The sequence below is a fragment of the Salvelinus namaycush genome, chromosome 39 (genome assembly GCF_016432855.1).
Source record: "Salvelinus namaycush isolate Seneca chromosome 39, SaNama_1.0, whole genome shotgun sequence".
In the NCBI taxonomy this organism is placed as follows: Eukaryota; Metazoa; Chordata; class Actinopteri; order Salmoniformes; family Salmonidae; genus Salvelinus; species Salvelinus namaycush.
The window spans coordinates 6,348,356-6,367,379 of record NC_052345.1 but is presented as its reverse complement, the minus strand read 5'-3'; the positions used below and the strand labels follow the sequence as shown (position 1 = coordinate 6,367,379).

The 19,024-nt window shown below is 46.6% G+C and overlaps 1 protein-coding gene across 1 annotated transcript in view; it reads left to right on the top strand.

Moving 5' to 3' along the window:
* plppr2b (phospholipid phosphatase related 2b) overlaps positions 1 to 19,024 on the top strand; it is a 51,488-nt gene that overhangs the window by 19,865 nt on the left and 12,599 nt on the right. The window contains exon 5 of the mRNA XM_038978481.1: positions 8,906 to 9,094. Coding sequence (XP_038834409.1) covers positions 8,906 to 9,094 — 189 coding nt within the window. The remainder of the gene's footprint in view (positions 1 to 8,905; positions 9,095 to 19,024) is intronic.

Below are 19,024 nucleotides of genomic sequence, written 5' to 3'. Positions count from 1 at the left end.
GAAGGAGGGTGTAGAGGAGTGTGTGGGCGCCAAAAGATGTATGCATGCTAATGCTTTGATCCTTCACAATCGCCATCTTTCTCTCTCTATCTCCTTTCTCTATTTCTTTACCTCCTGCTCCTCACCCTCCCTCTACTCTCTCTGTGTCTGTCGCTCTCTACCTCTCTCTCCCTCTCTGTCCCGCTCTCTCCCCCTCCTCTCTCCAGTGCTTAATTTGAGCCAGTTCCTGCCGGGAACAGGATCTGGCACCTCTCACTTTTGGACTGTTTCGTTCTGGAACCCATTTACCAGGATCCGGTACCTCTGGTGGCATGAACAATTCAAGCTGCCTCCTCTGTAATTCTCACGCCGCCTAAAAAAGTAACGTGAAAATGTGCCTGATATTCTACGAATGGATTTGTGTCGGTCTGGCCCGGGTTCATGGTTTGTGCAACATTGTAGCCTGTAGACCAATGCGTGGCCATTGCTGTCTCCCGCAGAACTAGAATGACATTCACCTTCTATGATCTCTCTCTGTTCTGATAGACATGAGCCTGCAAAACGTCTCTCCAATGTTGCACTTCATCATTTATTTTCCTTATAGAATCATAGCCGCGCGATGGGTGATGGAGGTGCCGCAGCACCCGGAGAATCTGAATACATTTGCCAAAGTTATGTGATCAGAAAGAAGTGATATCGTTTAGGTTACTACATCAGGAGCCTATAATTTAGCCACAGAGGATCAATAGCCGCGGGAAGTAGGGGTGCTGAGGGTGCTGCAGCACCCCCTGAAAAAGTTGGCGGGAAAAGATCATCACAAAAGTAGTGCACTGGGCTTTTACTAGTATTAGTGGACCGATATACATTTACATTACATTTAAGTCATTTAGCAGACGCTCTTATCCAGAGCGACTTACAAATTGGTGCATTCACCTTATGATATCCAGTGGAACAACCACTTTACAATAGTGCATCTAAATCTTTTAAGGGGGGGGGGGGGGGGGGTTAGAAGGATTACTTTATCCTATCCTAGGTATTCCTTAAAGAGGTGGGGTTTCAGGTGTCTCCGGAAGGTGGTGATTGACTCCGCTGACCTGGCTGATATAGACGTCTGTAGCGCGGGCAACATTTTTTGAAGCATCTCTGCTTAGAATTAAGAACAGTATCTTGCAGGATTCAATAGTTGGAATTGTAAGAGATGTTGCCCTGTCCCATTTGTGAAAACAAATGTTTTCACAAAAGTAAGTGCACTGGGTCTTGACTAGTCCTGTAATAGCGAACCAACATAGACGTCTTCGCAGAGAGATAGGATTTTGGCACGAGCACATCGGCCATCGCCATTAAGTGAACTGTGCATGTGGTGAGTCAGTGAAACTGGGAAGCTTTTTTTAGGACTGTAATTTCCTCCTCATATTGTACAATATGTGTCTCCACCTACCTAGGCCCACTAATGATGGATTCATGACAAGGTTGTTTTTTTTCGATCTCAGACTTTTGTCAGTGTCAGTATAGCATGTCATCTCCATCATTTGTGAGGTGTTAAAAAAGATTTTGCTAAAGTCTCCAGTCATCTGAAATGATGTAGAGTTGCATGAAATGCGCTTATAAAAGGCCAACAAAGAATTCTGAACTCGAGGCTTCAAATATGTGCAACTTCTGCAAGCTGCTTTACTTTCTGCTGCAGCACACACACGAGGATAATGCCTTCAATGCTTTATTATAAAGATGATTTCTGGTACTGTGTTCTGGTACTTCAGAGCTCCCCAGGTCATCCCTCTCTTGGCTTACTTTTTGTTCCGGCACCTACCAATTTACAAATGTAGCACTGCCTCTCTCCTCCTCAGACCACTTTATTTCCCTATGTCATCCTATGCAGTGCTTCCCTCGATGTCCCTAACACTCATTAAGTGTTTTATCTCTTTCCCTCACTTTGGTTTTCTCCCTCATCTCTTTCAAGCCTCACTTTCTTCCTTCCCTCTGGTCCATCCATTCATTTCTATCAGGCAGCTCATCTTTCTCAGCACAAGTCCCCCGCGGAGATGGTTGCTATGCACATTTCCAACACAAGGTGACAGACTGGTCCCTGTAATCTAAGAAAGTCTCTCACATGATGCATACACACACACACACACATTCACACACCCATATACACACACACACACACATGCGTGCGTCCACATGTAAACACATGAGACGCTTTGATGGTTTTGACCTCTTTTAGTGCTTGAAGTGAAACTGCATGTACACTTTTAGGAAAAAAGGTGCTATCTAGAACTGAAAAGTGTTACTTGGCTGTTCCCATAAGAGTACACTTTGAAGAAAAACTTTTCATTCCAGGTAGAACCCTTTTGGGTTCCATGTAGAAGCCTTTCCACAGAGGGTTCTACATGGAACCAAAATAATTCTACCTGGAACCAAAAAAGGGTTCTCCTGTTGGGACAGCCGCAGAAACCCTTTTGGAACCCTTTTTTCTAAGTGTGTGTGTGTGTGTGTGTGTGTGTGTGTGTGTGTGTGTGTGTGTGTGTGTGTGTGTGTGTGTGTGTGTGTGTGTGTGTGTGTGTGCGCGTGCGTGTGCGTGTCTATGTTTACCGCTCCATAGCCCGAGGAGGGCCATGTTGTGGCAGAGATCTAGGTCTGGGTCTTCTAATCATCTGTCAGAGTGTGAGAGTCACACTTGAAGGCTTGGCTGTCGTGAATAGCAGAGGAGAAGTGAGGGGAGGAGAGGAGACAAGAGGAGAGGAGGAGGAGATGTGTAGGGCTTTGTAGGATCCTTGATCCTTCCCTTGTGATGTCAGACTATCTGAAGTAATGTGAAAGCTGTGCAAGAGCAAGAAGGATGTTTTTCAAATGGAAGGAACAGTATCTAGCATCAGAGAACACTCTTTTCAGGGATTCCCAAACTCTTCAAAAGCCTGGATGAATGCTGTAGTTCAATTAAATCTTATTACATACGGATCTAAACACATACTCTGTCTCTCTCTCTCTCCCGCTCTCTCTCTGGAACACACACATGTAGACATTTTATTTTATAATCCATGCACAACAAAGAAACTGGTTTCCATTGTTTCTCCACTTACTGCTCACCCGGCCCAGGACTCATCTCCATAGGGTGCTGCTGTCATCTTAACACACACACACTGTGATATACACACACGTTTGACTTTACGGGTGACTCTTCTGCCATCTGGTGTTCTGCTGAAGCTAGGGGTCGACGTAGCACTTGTGACAGCGTCTAATGTCAACGCTTATGTACAAGCCTCACAGTATCTAACCCCCAGGGACATTAGCTATGCTAAGCAAACACAACACCATCTTCTAACTAGCTGCGTCCCAAATTGTACCCTATCCCACATAGTGCACTACTTTTGACCTGGGCCCATATGGCTCTCGTCAAACGTAGTGCACTATGTAGGGTATAGGGTGCCACTTGGGATTCAGACACTGACTCACAGGGGCTGTCTTACTGTGTCTGCGTACTTACTTATTTAGTCATTTATTTATTTACTCACAACATTAAGAGAGACACTTTAACATCTTAAATTAAAAACATTTTGAAGCGATTTTTTTATTTATTTTATTGAACAGATGGTGACAGAGGATGCCAGTGGGAAAGAGAGAAAGGTTGTATCAAAGGGCAGTAGGCTGGATTTCAACCCATGCCGACAATGTAGACGTGTGCCAGAGGTCGTGGAATAGGAATAGTTCATTTGAAGCACCACTGAAGCACCACTGCTTTGTTGTAGGAAGGAACCCATTGGCCATGTCAAAATGGCTGCCATAACCAACGGCTAGCTGCCTGTAACAAACATTATGACGCTCGTCTCTGCCTGTGTGTTAATGTGAGCCTCCTCCAGCGTGGAATCAGCTTGTATAAGAGCAATAAGCTTGTCCTCTAAGACAGCCAAGTGAATTTTGAATGGTGCCATGAGATACATTTTGAGCAGTAAGGCATGTGTGTTTGAAGCTTTCAAAAGAATTAATCTGTATAATATAATTCTGCTTTGAGTTACGTAAATGTAACGAATGTGACGCCAGTCTTGTTTTTGAGAAAATCTAGGAGCATGTTAGAGGGCAATTTGGGCCACATGAACATAAATACAGAACAAATCAGTGAGGGGATTAATGGTATGTAGAGTCACAGTGATCCCTGAGACAAGAACTGTCCTACAGGAGTTTAAACAGTAGACAGTTGTATCTGGTGGTGTTAAAATCTCCCAAGGACTCTATGCTCCTCTATGTAAGGGAGAGTGTTCCAGTGTTAGTCTATGGAGACTGGGAGGCTGCAGTGCGTGGGTTGCTCTGTGTACTGAATGGGGACAAAAGGAGGAGAGGAAGCTGGAGAGGTTGATGTGTCCCTGTCTGTCCAAGGTGAACACCCCGCTGAGAGGAGGAGACAGAGACTGATAGTGTTAGTACACAGGTTAAATACAGAGAAAGGGTTCTAGAAACACACTTTACCAAACAGAGGACACCTTATAAACAGTTTTAATGTGGCAATCTGTCATTGTTTCAGTAATAGAACTAGTAACATAGGACGAAAGGGGGAGGTCGTATCAAAAGTGAGAAATATTTCCCTGAGGGAGAAAGTTAGCTACAGGGGTTCTTGAAAAGTGACAGACCTCCGACGAGCCATCAAACAGCCAAAGTGTCAATACAGGACTAAGATTGGTTCCTACTACGCTGGCTCTGACGCTCGTCTGATGTGACAGGGCTTGCAAACTAAAGTGGATTACAAAGGGAAACGCAGCCGCGAGCTGCCCAGTGATGCAAGTCTGCCAAACAAGCTAAATACCTTCTATGCTCGCTTTGAGGCAAGCAACACTGAACCATGCATGAGAGCAGCTGCTGTTCCAGACGACTGTGTGATCTCGCTCTCCGTAACCGATTTAAGTAAGACCTTTAAACAGGTTAACATTCACAAGGCTGCGGGCCAGACAGATTACCAGGACACGTACTCAGAGTATGCGCTGACCAGCTGGCAAGTGTCTTTACTGACATTTTCAATATCTCTCTGACCCAGTCTGTAATATCTACATGTACAGGTTTCAAGCAGACCCCCATGTTCCCTGTGCCCAAGAACACAAATCTTAGTCCTGTATTGACGCTTTGCCTGTTTGATGGTTCGTCGGAGGGCATAGCGGGATTTCTTATAAGCTTCTGGGTTTGAGTCTCGCTCCTTGAAAGCGGCAGCTGTAGCCTTTAGCTCAGTGAGGAAGTTGCCTGTAATCCATGGCTTCTGGTTAGGATATACACATATGGTCCCTGTGGGGGCTACAGCCTGCCTTGTCGATGCACTTATTGATGAAGTCAGTGACTGACGTGATAAACTCCTAAATACCATTGGATGAATCCTGGAACATATTCCAATCTGTGCTAGTGAAACAGTCCTGTAGCTTAGCGTCCGCTTCATCGGACCACTTCTGAATTGAGCGTGCCAATGGTGTTTGCTGTTTGAGTTTTTGCTTGTAAGCAGGAACCAGGAGGATAGAGTTATGGTCAGATTTGCCAAATGGAGGGCAAGGGAGAGCTTTCTATGTGACTCTGTGTGTGGAGTAAAGGTGAGTTTTTCCCCCCTGTAGTTGCAGAGGTGTCATACTGGTAGAAATGAAGTAAAACAGATTTCAGTTTTCCTGCATTAAAATCATCGGCCACTAGGAGCGCTGCCTCTGGATGAGCATTTTCTTGTTGGCTTATGGCCCTATATGGCTCGTTGAGGGCGGTCTTACAGCCAATTTATACTTGATCTGAAAATGTGGTCGAAGGCTTTGAATGGAGAGTGTGAAGCCTCCGGAGGCATGCAGAGGTAAAATCAAGCTCCGTACCGCATCGCCGTGCACCTCTCCGCATTGACATGATTGGTTGACAGTAGGTGGGGGTGGTACGTCCTATAAACACAAACTCACTTCCTTGACAACTTCCTTCACAATAGCTCTGCTCTGCTAAGCTCATAAAGTGTGAAAGCCCTAACGTCTGTGGAGGCTGCATCGTTGTAATTGCTGTATGGCCGCTTCAGACGCCGGACTGACCATGCAAAGCCTTTTAGTGCCAGTATCGGTTTGTGGTGGTAAATAGACAGCTACAAAAAATATAGATGAACATAGGTATTCTAACTCAGGCGAGCAGAACCTCGCACCAACTGTTGTTGACAAAGACTTATCCACTCGCCATCGCAGTCTCCTTAAATATCCCACACGTCGACCTCTGTAGCGCCACCTCCGCCTCCTTCGAGTGACAGGGATTTATTCCTGCTCTGGGATGAGCATTATGTCCTTCACCTCTGATTCGTTGAAATAGAAGTCCTCATCCAAATCGAGTTTAGTAATTTCTGTTCTGATGTCCAGAAGCTATTTTCGGTCATATGAAATGATGGCAGAAACATTATGTACCAAAAAAGAGCAACATTTTCAGGAGACATTCTCCTATCGACCAAAGCATAGCGTTCAACACCATAGTGGCCTCCAGGCTCATCACTCAGCTCAAGACCCTGAAGTTCTGAAGGTCTGAACATCTCCCTCTGCAACTGGATCCTGATTTCCTGACGGCAACAACACATCCGCCACGCTGTCACTCAACACAGGGCCCTCTTAGGGGTGCATGCTTAGTCCCCTCCTGTACTCCCTGTTCACCCAGTACTCCGTGGCCGCGCATGACTCCAACACCATCATTAAGTTTGCTGACGACACCACGGTGGTGGGCCTGATCACCGATGACGATGAGACAGCTTATAGGGAGGAGGTCAGTGACCTGGCAGGGTGGACAACAACCTCTCCCTCAACCTCTCCCTCAATGTCAGTAAGACAAAGGAGCTGATTGTGGACTACAGGAAACAGAGGGCTGATCCACATCGACAGGGCTGTAGTGGAGCAGGTCAAGTTCCTCGGTGGTTACATGGTGAATTATCATGGTCCACACACACCAACACAGACATGAAGAAGGCACGACAATTCCTCTTCCCCCTCAGGAGGCTGAAAAGATTTGGCATGGGCCCTCAGATCCTCAAAAAGTTCTACAGCTGCACCATTGAGAGCATCTTGACTGGCTGCATCACCGCTTGGTGTGGCAACTGCTTGGCATCCAACCGCAAGGCGCTACAGAGGGTAGTGAGTACGGCCCAGTACATCAACGGGGCCAAGCTCCCTGTCATCCAGGACCTCTATACTAGGCGGTGTCAGAGGAAGGCCCTAAACATTGTCAAAGACCTCAGTCAGCCAAGTCATAGACTGTTCTCTCTGCTACCGCACGGACTGCTGTACCGATGCAATAGAACCAACAGGACCCTGAACAGATACTACCCCCCATTTAAAATCATCCAGCCTCATGTACTTGTTTAAACTGATGCCTTACCTCGTCCTTCCTTCCTCTCTCCCTCAGGCTTTCAGATGGACACAGAGAAAGAGGGATGATCAGGATGTTCAGAATGCTGTGTGCATCACAGAGCTACATGTGGAGAGGAGGAGATGCACGTAGCTTGATGTGTGCATCTATAAATAAACCACTGTGCTGACTGCTGCTAGACGCTTTGCCTGTGTGTGTGTGTGTGTGTGTGTGTGTGTGTGTGTGTGTGTGTGTGTGTGTGTGTGTGTGTGTGTGTGTGTGTGTGTGTGTGTGTGTGTGTGTGTGTGTGTGTGTGTGTGTGTGTGTGTGTGTGTGTTGTCCCCAATGACTTTGCTCTTGACACGATGGTTGGAGCCCTGCAGAGGTGTGCCGTTGTAGCAGAAGTATGTACACACACACAAAAACCCATATTGATACACAGAGGACCCACAGTTCAAACAGCTTTACCTCCCACAGATAGACAGCAAAGGAGAGAAAGCTCCACAGGACAATATGGATGTATGGTTATAAACAGTCTATGAATACACACACCTGCTGTGCCCACCCACACACACAGACAAGAAACACAGTCAATGAATGTGTACAATTCATTTACACATGCACATGTCCAGTGTTTCTCGAACACACACACACACACACACACACACACACACACACACACACACACACACACACACACACACACACACACACACACACACACACACACACACACACACACACACACACACACACACACACACACACATTCATGATAACGTACTAACAGATGTTTAGTATCATGCGGTGCACATTTTATTCTCCATATATGTTTTTGTGAATCACCTCTCACTCTAGTGTACGGCACACTACCACTCATGCAGAACACTGCATGTGATCGAAAGCACACCAGCGTCACACACACACACACACACACAGCACACACCCCCTTTCCCTCCCTCCCATGCTTGCACTTGTGCTATCCTCCTTGCTCTTCCCACCTATTTCCCTCTCTCTCTCTCTCTCTCTCTCTCTCTCTCTCTCTCTCTCTCTCTCTCTCTCTCTCTCTCTCTCTCTCTACCTCATTTATTTTTTTCCCTTTACAGAACAGCAGCATCTTTCATTTTCTGTTTCTTTCTTTTACCCTCATCCTTCAGACTCAGTCTCTCTCTCTCTCTCTCTCTCTCTCTCTCTCTCTCTCTCTCTCTCTCTCTCTCTCTCTCTGTCTCTCTCTCTCTCTCTCTCTCTCTCTCTCTCTCTCTCTCTCTCTCTCTCTCTCTCTCTCTCTCTCTCCCTCTCTCTCTCCCTCTGTGTCTGTCTCTCTCTCTCTCTATCCTCTTTTTTTCTCTCCTCTTTTTTTCTCTCCCTCTTTCTCTCTGTTTCTCTCTCTCATTATCTCTCTCTCTGTCCTCTTTTGCTCTCTTTCATTCTACACACTTCGGAAGCATATGTCACCTCGCTCAAAAAGGAATCGCCTCCTTCTCCTCTCTTCTTTTTCTCATCAATCGTTTCTTTTTGTTTTCCCATCCCCCATTCATCCACCTTACTATCCTTCGGTTCTCTTCAGTTCTCTTCCGTTCTTTCTAAACCTAGAACCATGTTCTATTTCCAGTTGGTGATCATGGCTGGGACGGTTCTCCTGGCGTACTACTTTGAGTACACAGACACGTTCCCCGTTCACGTCCAAGGGTTCTTCTGTTTCGACAAGACGTTCTCCAAACCGTACCCCGGACCCGAGGACGACAGCAAGGCACCGCCGGCACTGGTCTACTCTCTGGTCACCGCTATCCCCACTGTCACGGTAAGACTGGACTGGAGTAGCCTACAGACAAACACACACACACACCTGGCGTAGCGTCACACACGTGGTGTTTGGACGGAGGTGTGTGTTTATAAGTGGGTGTGTATCCACGTGTCTTCTCCTGCTGTTTTGCATGTGTTTCTAACATTCTTTGGAGGAATAATGCATAGATTTGTTTTATCTATTGAAGTCAATTTGTGCAGCACACACTTTATGTTGAGCAAGTGTGTACCATATGTATGTGTGTCAGTGAGTATGCAGCATGTGTATATATAATATCAGAGGTTTCTTCCCACACAGACTGACACACATATGCTTTCAAATGAAATTGAATTTGTCACATGCTTCGTAAACATCGGGTGTAGACTACCAGGGAAATGCTTACTTACGGGTCCTTTTCCAACAATGCAGAGTTAAAGATGAATAAATATCTATATATACAGTATATACAAATAGTGACATGTGGAATAAATACACATTGAATAACGAGTAACAATAATGAGTCAAAATAACATGTCTATATACAGGGAGTACCAGTACCGAGTCAATGTGCAGGAATACGAGGTAACTGAGGTAGCTATGTACATATAGGTAGGGGTAAAGTGACTAGGCAACAGGATAGATAATAGACAGTAGCAGCAGCATATGTGGTGAGTGTGAAAGTGTGTGTGTGTGTGAGTCTGTGTGTGTGTGTGTGTGTGTGTGTGTGTGTGTGTGTGTGTGTGTGTGTGTGTGTGTGTGTGTGTGTGTGTGTGTGTGTGTGTGTGTGTGTGTGTGTGTGTGTGTGTGTGTGGCGTCAGTGTGCATGGTATGTGTGTGTGTTCCCATGGGATGTCAATGCATTCCTATATCTGCAGTATGCGTGGATGAGTATTAGACACTACAGTATAGTATAAATTATACATTGTACAAGTAGAAGTGAACCCCATAGACAGAGCTGACCCTTGACCTTCCCCTCCAGGCTGGTCTCTATGCTCCACTTCAGTCCACTCCTATCACTTCATTAAGGCTCTGAGCCCAGTACATTAAGGGTTTGGTATTAACAGTGGTGGACTGTGGCTGAGTGTTACAGGGGTGGGCAAGGGACTGGACACACGCCATAGTGCTTATTGAAGCCATAAGTTGCACTGAAAACTGGAACTTCTGCAATCTCTGGCTTTGGACATTAGATTGTATGTACACTGAACAAAAATATAAACGCAACACGTAAGGTGTTGGTCCCATGTTTCATGGGCTAAAATAAAAGTACCCATACCCACAAAAAGCTTATTTCTTTCTAATTTTGGACACAAATTTGTGTATATCCCTGTTAGTGAGCATTTCTCCTTTGCCAAGATAATCCATCCACCTGACAGGTGTGGCATAACAAGAAGCTGATTAAACAGCATGACATTCACAGGTGCACCTTGTGCTTGGGACAATAAAAGGTCACTCTAAAATGTGCAGTTTTGTCACAGGGAGCGTGCAATTGGCATGTTGACTGCAGGAATGTCCACCAGAGCTGTTGCCAGATAATTTCTCTACCATAAGCCGCCTCCAACGTTGTGCTAGAGAATTTGGCAGTACATCCAACCGTTGTGAACAGAGTGCCCCATGGTGGCGGTGGGGTTATGGTATGAGCAAGCATAATCTACAGAGAACAAACCCATTTGCATTTTATCGATGACAATCTGAATGCTCAGAGATACCGGGACGAGGTCCTGTGGCCCATTGTCGTGCCATTCATAAACCGCCATCACCTCATGTTTCAGCATGATAACGCACGGCCCCATGTCACGAGGATCTGTACACAATTCCTGGAAGCTGAAAATGTCCCAGTTCATCCATGGTCTGCATACTCACCAGACATGTCACCCATTGAGCATGTTCGGGATGCTCTGGATCAACATGTACAAAAGCGTGTTCCAGTTCCCACCAATATCCAGCCATTGGGCCTCCCGGGTGGCGCAGTGGTCTAGGGCACTGCATCGCAGTGCTAACTGCGCCACCAGAGTCTCTGGGTTCGCGCCCAGGCTCTGTCGCAGCCGGCCGCGACCGGGAGGTCCATGGGGCGACGCACAATTGGGCTAGCGTCGTCCGGGTTAGGGAGGGTTTGGCCGGTAGGGATATCCTTGTCTCATCGCGCTCCAGCGACTCCTGTGGCGGGCCGGGCGCAGTGCGCGCTAACCAAGGGGGCCAGGTGCACGGTGTTTCCTCCGACACATTGGTGCGGCTGGCTTCCGGGTTGGAGGCGCGCTGTGTTAAAGAAGCAGTGCGGCTTGGTTGGGTTGTGCTTCGGAGGACGCATGGCTTTCGACCTTCGTCTCTCCCGAGCCCGTACGGGAGTTGTAGCGATGAGACAAGATAGTAATTACTAGCGATTGGATACCACGAAAATTGGGGAGAAAAGGGGATAAAAATAAAAAATAAAAAATAAAAAAAATATCCAGCCATTGAAGAGGAGTGGGACAACATTCCACAGGCCACAATCAACAGCCTGATCAACTCTATGCGAAGGAGATGTGTTGTGCTGCATGAGGCAAATGGTGGTCACACCAGATACTGACTGGTTTTCTGATCCACGACCCTACCTTTTTTTAAGGTATCTGTGACTAACAGATGACTAACTGGGAATATCTGTATTACCAGTCATGTGAAATCCATAGATTAGGGCCTAATGAATTTATTTCAATAGACTGATTTCCTTATATGAACTGTAACTCAGTAAAATCTTTGAAATTGTTGCATGATGTATTTATGTTTTTGTTCAGTATAAATGGATAGATAGGTGGGTGGATGGGTGGGGGTGTGTGTGCTTGTCTATATGCAGATGACAGTATTTGTGAGAGACAGTGAATCTGTACAGCATGGTAAGTGTGTTTTACTGTATATGTGCATCCATGCAAGTGTGTGAGCGCAACTACCTGCTTGTGTGTGTGTGAATATGTGTCTGCCTCTATGTATCCGTATACGAGAGAGAACATCTATGCACATCACAGGGTCTGTAGTCTGGTGTGTGTGGGCGGACAGCAGGCAGCTAGCATCCTTCACTTCCAGCTACGGAAATGGGTTACACACTGTGTGAAGGATACATCTCACCACCAGTTTGTGTGTGTGTCGTGTGTGTGTGGTGTGTGTGTGTGTGCAGGTGTGTGTGTGTGTGGTGTGTGTGTGTACAGGTGTGTGTGTGTGTGCAGGTGTGTCTATGCAGGTGTGTGTGTGCAGGTGTGTGTATGCAGGTGTGTGTGTGTGGAGGCTCTACACACTATGAGAGCCATTGGGAATGCCAAGGCTAAGTGTGGCACAATTCTGGCCAACACACACACACACACACACACACACACACACACACACACACACACACACACACACACACACACACACACACACACACACACACACACACACACACACACACACCACTCAGCCTAGTAGTAATTACAGTAGCCATCTACATGGCAACACTGCAGTTGGAAGCACTACTTATACCATATCTGGACTGTAAGCCCCGGTGGCTAATTACATGTGTGTGCGTGTGTGTGTGTGCGTGTGTTGTGTGTGACAAGCCAACCCTGGACCTACACAATGAGAGGGTTGAGTTACAAGCACTTACCAGTTTAACATTTGAACTGATCGTCTGCTCAACATACAGCATTAACGTTTGGTCATGTTAGCCATGTATATATAGAATGTGGAAGTAGTCTGGCTGGTGTAGTGGTAATGCCGCAGTCTCCAGTACACGTTTACGGTGTCGGCATACAGTAGGTTTAAACCCAGCCTACTGCCTTTTGACACAACCTCTTTCTTTCCACACTGTCATCCTCTCTCTCTGTCTGTTCAATAAAGTCTGAGAATACCCTACATATAATGCATGTGCGCTATAGGAGGGGACATGGTGAATGGGAACTCAGCTTGAAGTTGAAGACCTATTTTAGAAACTTGTAAATATCTGGGTCACACACACACACCCACCTAATGCTAAATACTGGTGCCCTGAAGAGCTGTTCTCTGTTCTGCTACTAAGCCCTTGGAACATTTTGGAGGGAGAGAGGGCGAGGTAGCGAAAGGAGAAAAAGAGAGAGACAGTTGAGAGAAAGAGAGAAAAGAGAGAAGAGGGGCAGACAGAGAGAAAGAGGAGAAGGATAGAGGGCAGAGAGAGAGGGAGTTTAGAGGGCGATATAAAGAGAAAAGAGTAGAGGGGGAGGAAAGAAGAAAGTAGAGGAAAGAGGAAGAACGACAGAGTGAGGGAGGGAGGGAGAGAGAGAGAGAGAGAGAGAGAGAGAGAGAGGCTTGTTGTTTGTGTGTTTGTGTTGCCTGTCAGTCAAGCCGTAGGAAGTACCCTTCTCCTCCTGAATTATGGAATGGATCCTGACAGGCAGATAGAGCTGCTGCTGCTGATAACCATACATAGGATGTGTCCCAAATGCCACCCTATTCCCTATATAATGCACTACTTTTGGTATGGGTCCTGGGCAAAAGTAGTGCACTATCTATGTTGGGAAAAGGGTGAAATTTAGGACGCAACCAGAGAGACCCAGAGGAGAGAGGATTGTTGTGGTGTCACATCAATACCCTTCCCCTCTGTCTCGGTCCCACTGAATGGGATCTGGATATTGAGATTGGTTCCCCCCAATATAAAGAAAAAGAGGTGAGAGACAGAGTAGAGGGATAGTCTGTCTGTCTGTCTGTCTGTCTGTCTGTCTGTCTGTCTGTCTGTCTGTCTGTCTGTCTGTCTGTCTGTCTGTCTGTCTCTGTCTGTCTGTCTGTCTGTCTGTCTGTCTGTCTGTCTGTCTGTCTGTCTGTCTGTCTGTCTGTCTGTCTGTCTGTCTGTCTGTCTGTCTGTCTGTCTGTCTGTCTCTCACACACACTACTCTCCCCTCTGTCTCTCTCACACACTACTCTCCCCTCTGTCTCTCTCACACACTACTCTCCCCTCTGTCGCGGTCTAGATAGCAAATTGTCCCCACACTGATCTCTGAGATTAGCCTCCTAATCCCACTAAAACTCACTAAAACACACAGTTTTGAAGAATTTAGTGAGACCAAACAGGATTTTGTTGAACTGTGAGACAGAGAAAAGGAGAGGGATAGAAAGAGAGGGAAAGACGGAAAGAGAGAAGGAGATCATATGAAATGGAATAGAAAGAGAGAGGGAGATCACATGAAATGGAGTAGAAAGAGAGAGGGAGATCACATGAAATGGAATAGAAAGAGAGAGGGAGATCATATGAAATGGAATAGAAAGAGAGAGGGAGATCATATGAAATGGAATAGAAAGCGAGAGATAGATGGGGAGAAATTGTCTGGACTGTAACCTAGATTCTCCACAAAGCGACCGGGAAGTCTGCCCAGGCAGGAATGAAAGAGAGAATAAAGGAAGGATGAGAGAGAAGGAAGAGCTAGAGAGAGTGTGGGTAGGAAGCTAAATCGTCATGGTAACACTAGGACTGGTTTGTGAGACTCTATGCCATGTATGTCATTACGAACGTTGTGTGATGTTTACACTATATAGAATTTGTAAGGCACTAACTATTCATTGGGACCCCATCTCTCTCTCTCACACACACACGCACGCACGCACGCACGTGTATACCGTAAGATGACGATGTGTAACGAACAATAGGGAAATATCAAATCAAAGTTCATTGTTGTCACTTACGTAGATTTGCAGATGTTATTGCAGGTGCAGGGAAATGCGTGTGTTTCTAGCTCCTGCAGTGTAATAATACCTAGCAACACAAAACAATACACACAGAATCCCAAAAAGTACAGGTTTGTGTCAAGAACTGCAGCGCTACTGGGTTTTTCGCGCTCAACAGTTTCCTGTGTGTATCAAAAATGGTCCACCACACAAAGGACATCCAGCCAACTTGACACAACTGTGGGAAGCATTGGAGTCAACATGGACCAGCATCCCTGTGGAACACTGGAGTCAACATGGACCAGCATCCCTGTGGAACACTGGAGTCAACATGGACCAGCATCCCTGTGGAACACTGGAGTCAACATGGACCAGCATCCCTGTGGAACACTGGAGTCAACATGGGCCAGCATCCCTGTGGAACACTGGAGTCAACATGGACCAGCATCCCTGTGGAACACTGGAGTCAACATGGACCAGCATCCCTGTGGAACATTGGAGTCAACATGGACCAGCATCCCTGTGGAACACTGGAGTCAACATAGACCAGCATCCCTGTGGAACACTGGAGTCAACATGGACCAGCATCCCTGTGGAACACTGGAGTCAACATGGACCAGCATCCCTGTGGAACACTGGAGTCAACATGGACCAGCATCCCTGTGGAACACTGGAGTCAACATGAACCAGCATCCCTGTGGAACACTGGAGTCAACATGGACCAGCATCCCTGTGGAACACTGGAGTCAACATGGACCAGCATCCCTGTGGAACGCTGGAGTCAACATAGACTAGCATCCCTGTGGAACACTGGAGTCAACATGGACCAGCATCCCTGTGGAACACTGGAGTCAACATGGACCAGCATCCTTGTGGGACACTAGAGTCAACATGGACCAGCATCCCTGTGGAACACTGGAGTCAACATGGACCAGCATCCCTGTGGAACACCGGAGTCAACATGGACCAGCATCCCTGTGGAACACCGGAGTCAACATGGACCAGCATCCCTGTGGAACACTGGAGTCAACATGGACCAGCATCCCTGTGGAACACTGGAGTCAACATGGACCAGCATCCCTGTGGAACACTGGAGTCAACATGGATCAGCATCCCTGTGGAACACTGGAGTCAACATGGACCAGCATCCCTGTGGAACACTGGAGTCAACATGGACCAGCATCCCTGTGGAACACTGGAGTCAACATGGACCAGCATCCCTGTGGAACACCGGAGTCAACATGGACCAGCATCCCTGTGGAACACTGGAGTCAACATGGACCAGCATCCCTGTGGAACACTGGAGTCAACATGGACCAGCATCCCTGTGGAACACTGGAGTCAACATGGACCAGCATCCCCGTGGAACGCTTTCAACACCTTTAGTCAAAAGCAGTGGCGTAGCACCCACATACATACATTTAGTTTAACTTTATTTTATTTGAGTTATTTTCTTTGCGCGGGTGTGTGATACGCCACTGCTTATAAGTTAAGTATATCTACAAGAAAAACAAGATGTGTCAAATAAATGACTTGCTAACTTGCTAGCTAGGTGGCTAGATGTCAAGATCAAGCTTCTAGGTTACAGCAGAGACATTCAATCCCTTCCTGGATCAAGATCCCTGTTGCCTAAATTGTTTTAGGAAATAATATTAATAATAATAGTTTGGGTTGAAATAGCACCCCTTGTGTGCACTTCCGGTAATGGTACAGAAACGGTACGACGGTATGAATATCTGCATACCGCCCAACCCTACCGCTGTCCATCATCATTATCTGCAAAATCTCTATATCACTTATTAACTTCTCCCCTCGTCTCTCCATCATCCATTCTCCTCTTCTATTGTAAACGTCTGTGACTCCTGAACACGCTCCACTGTTGGACATGAGAAAGCTCTTCCACTTTCCAACCGTTAGATTTGACAGATCTACCAGCAGTCACAAGCACCAACACACACACACACACACACTGATACAGTATACACACACACACAGTTCACACATAGACTCTCTCTCTCTCTCGCTCACACACACACACACACACACACACACACACACACACACACACACACACACACACACACACACACACACACACACACACACACACACACACACACACACACACACACACACACATTTCAAAGGAAAACACAGGAATGTGATCCTCTCTGAAGGAGAAGACAAGACAGCCAGTATCAGTCATCGTTGGTCACCCTCTTCATCTATCCACTTCTCTCTCTCTCTGTCTTTCTCTCTCTGTCTCTCGCTCGCTCTCTCTCTCCCCCCCCTCTCTCTCTCCCTATCTCTCCCTCTGTCTCTCTCTCCTCCCTCATTTTTCTTCATCTCCATCTCTCTCTCTCTGTCCCTCTCGTTCTCTATCTCTCTTTCTCCCTCTCCTTTCCTCCATCCCTCCCTGCCACTCTTGAAAGTCAGCAGGAAGGAGCATGTCCATCTTTGGTTGATTTGATCTCTTCTAACTAGTGTTTCACATCTCTCTATCAGTCCTCTCTTCACTTCTCATCTTCTGATCTAAAGCGCCACGTTGGAGTCCAGCAGTGTCTTTGAGTGTCACAGACAGCAGAATACCAGTATTTGTAGGTTCTTCTCCTCTGTGAGTGCCAGTTATGTAAACTCATTGTCACCAGTATGTCTAACACAGTCTAAGTCTCTTTAAGAGTGTTTACCTATTGATAATATTGTGGCAGCAGCAGTTCACATGAATTCACAAAGGGCCTGACATTGCAAACAAACCTCAGTGTGTGTGTGTCTATGCTTATTCATGCCCATAGGCCTGTGCAGCGATGCGTTTGTGTGTGTATGCCTGGTACTGTACGTGTGCATACATACAGTATGTGTGTGTGTGGTGTGTGTGTGTGTGTGTGTACTTGTGCATGTTAATTATGTAAAGGCTCCTGGTTAGAGGATATGCCATAGCTGACTGTTTAAAATGTGTTATTATGTATAAATGATTCAACGTTTCCCCTCCCTTTATACTGCTGTAGTAGAACACTGGTAAATGTTATCTCACCTATAAAAAGACACACACACTACAGACTAACACTAAACACTAACCACTAACACTAGGCCTAGAGGCTAACACTGAACCCAACGTGGTGAATGTTTAGTCACTTAACATGTGTTGTGTGTGTTAATATTGATGAAGAAATGAGGCCTGTGTGAAGTCCATTACAGTCCATTATAAGACGGGTTGCGATGTTGGTTCTGTTAATTAGGGTTGCCATATTGGGTCAATTTCAAGCCTCGACTCATCTAATGGGTTTCCATTGAGTTGTATTGACGTTTGACGATACGCTGTAATCGCGCCTGTGGTGAGATCCTGAGGTTACAAGGTTTTCCTCCGACTGTGCATCCAGTCCCTGTAGGGAATCAGAATCGATATTTGGATTAAAAGGTTCAAAGTGCAACAGAGTAGGAGCACAAGAGAGCACAATTACATTACACATAACCTCCACTCCACATCCAAACAAATAGACCCCATGTTCACAAAAGGTTTTACACCATAGCTGTTCTCCATTTACCTCTCTGTTTGAGTCCCGTAGCTGCTTTAGGATTCACCCCACATCACAGAGCACGTCACAATACCGCTGTCCTCACATCCCTGCTTCACCACTCACATCCCTGCTTCACCACTCACTTCCTCACATCCCCGCTTCACCACCTCACATCCCCGCCTTCACCGCGCACTTCCTCACATCCCTGCTTCACCACTCACTTCCTCACATCCCTGCTTCACCGCTCACTTCCTCACATCCCTGCTTCACCACTCACTTCCTCACATCCCTGCTTCACCGCTCACTTCCTCACATCCCTGCTTCACCACTCACTTCCTCACATCCCTGCTTCACCGCTCACTTCCTCACATCCCTGCTTCACCGCTCACTTCCTCACATCCCCGCTCACTTCCTGACATCCCTGGTTCACCACACACACACACACACACACACACACACACACACCTAGAAAACACACTCTATCATGGTGATCATAGTGGGAGTTAGCCCAGTGGATCACACAACCCCTGTTTCAACCTCTTCTCTTTAGATCCTCAGTAGCACACACACAACCTCTCATCTGATCACACACACACAGAGACCTCCCCTTTGACACAGATTCACACATACTCACACACAAGCCCTTTATCTCCCTAACCCCTGTTAGATCCTCCATACAGCTCTGATCAGAATACTGCTGAGCCCCTACGATGATCACAGGACCCTTTGACAGAGAGAGACCGATGATGTAGGGTACACGATCATGCAGTATGCATGGTGCGGTAGGAGCGTGGGA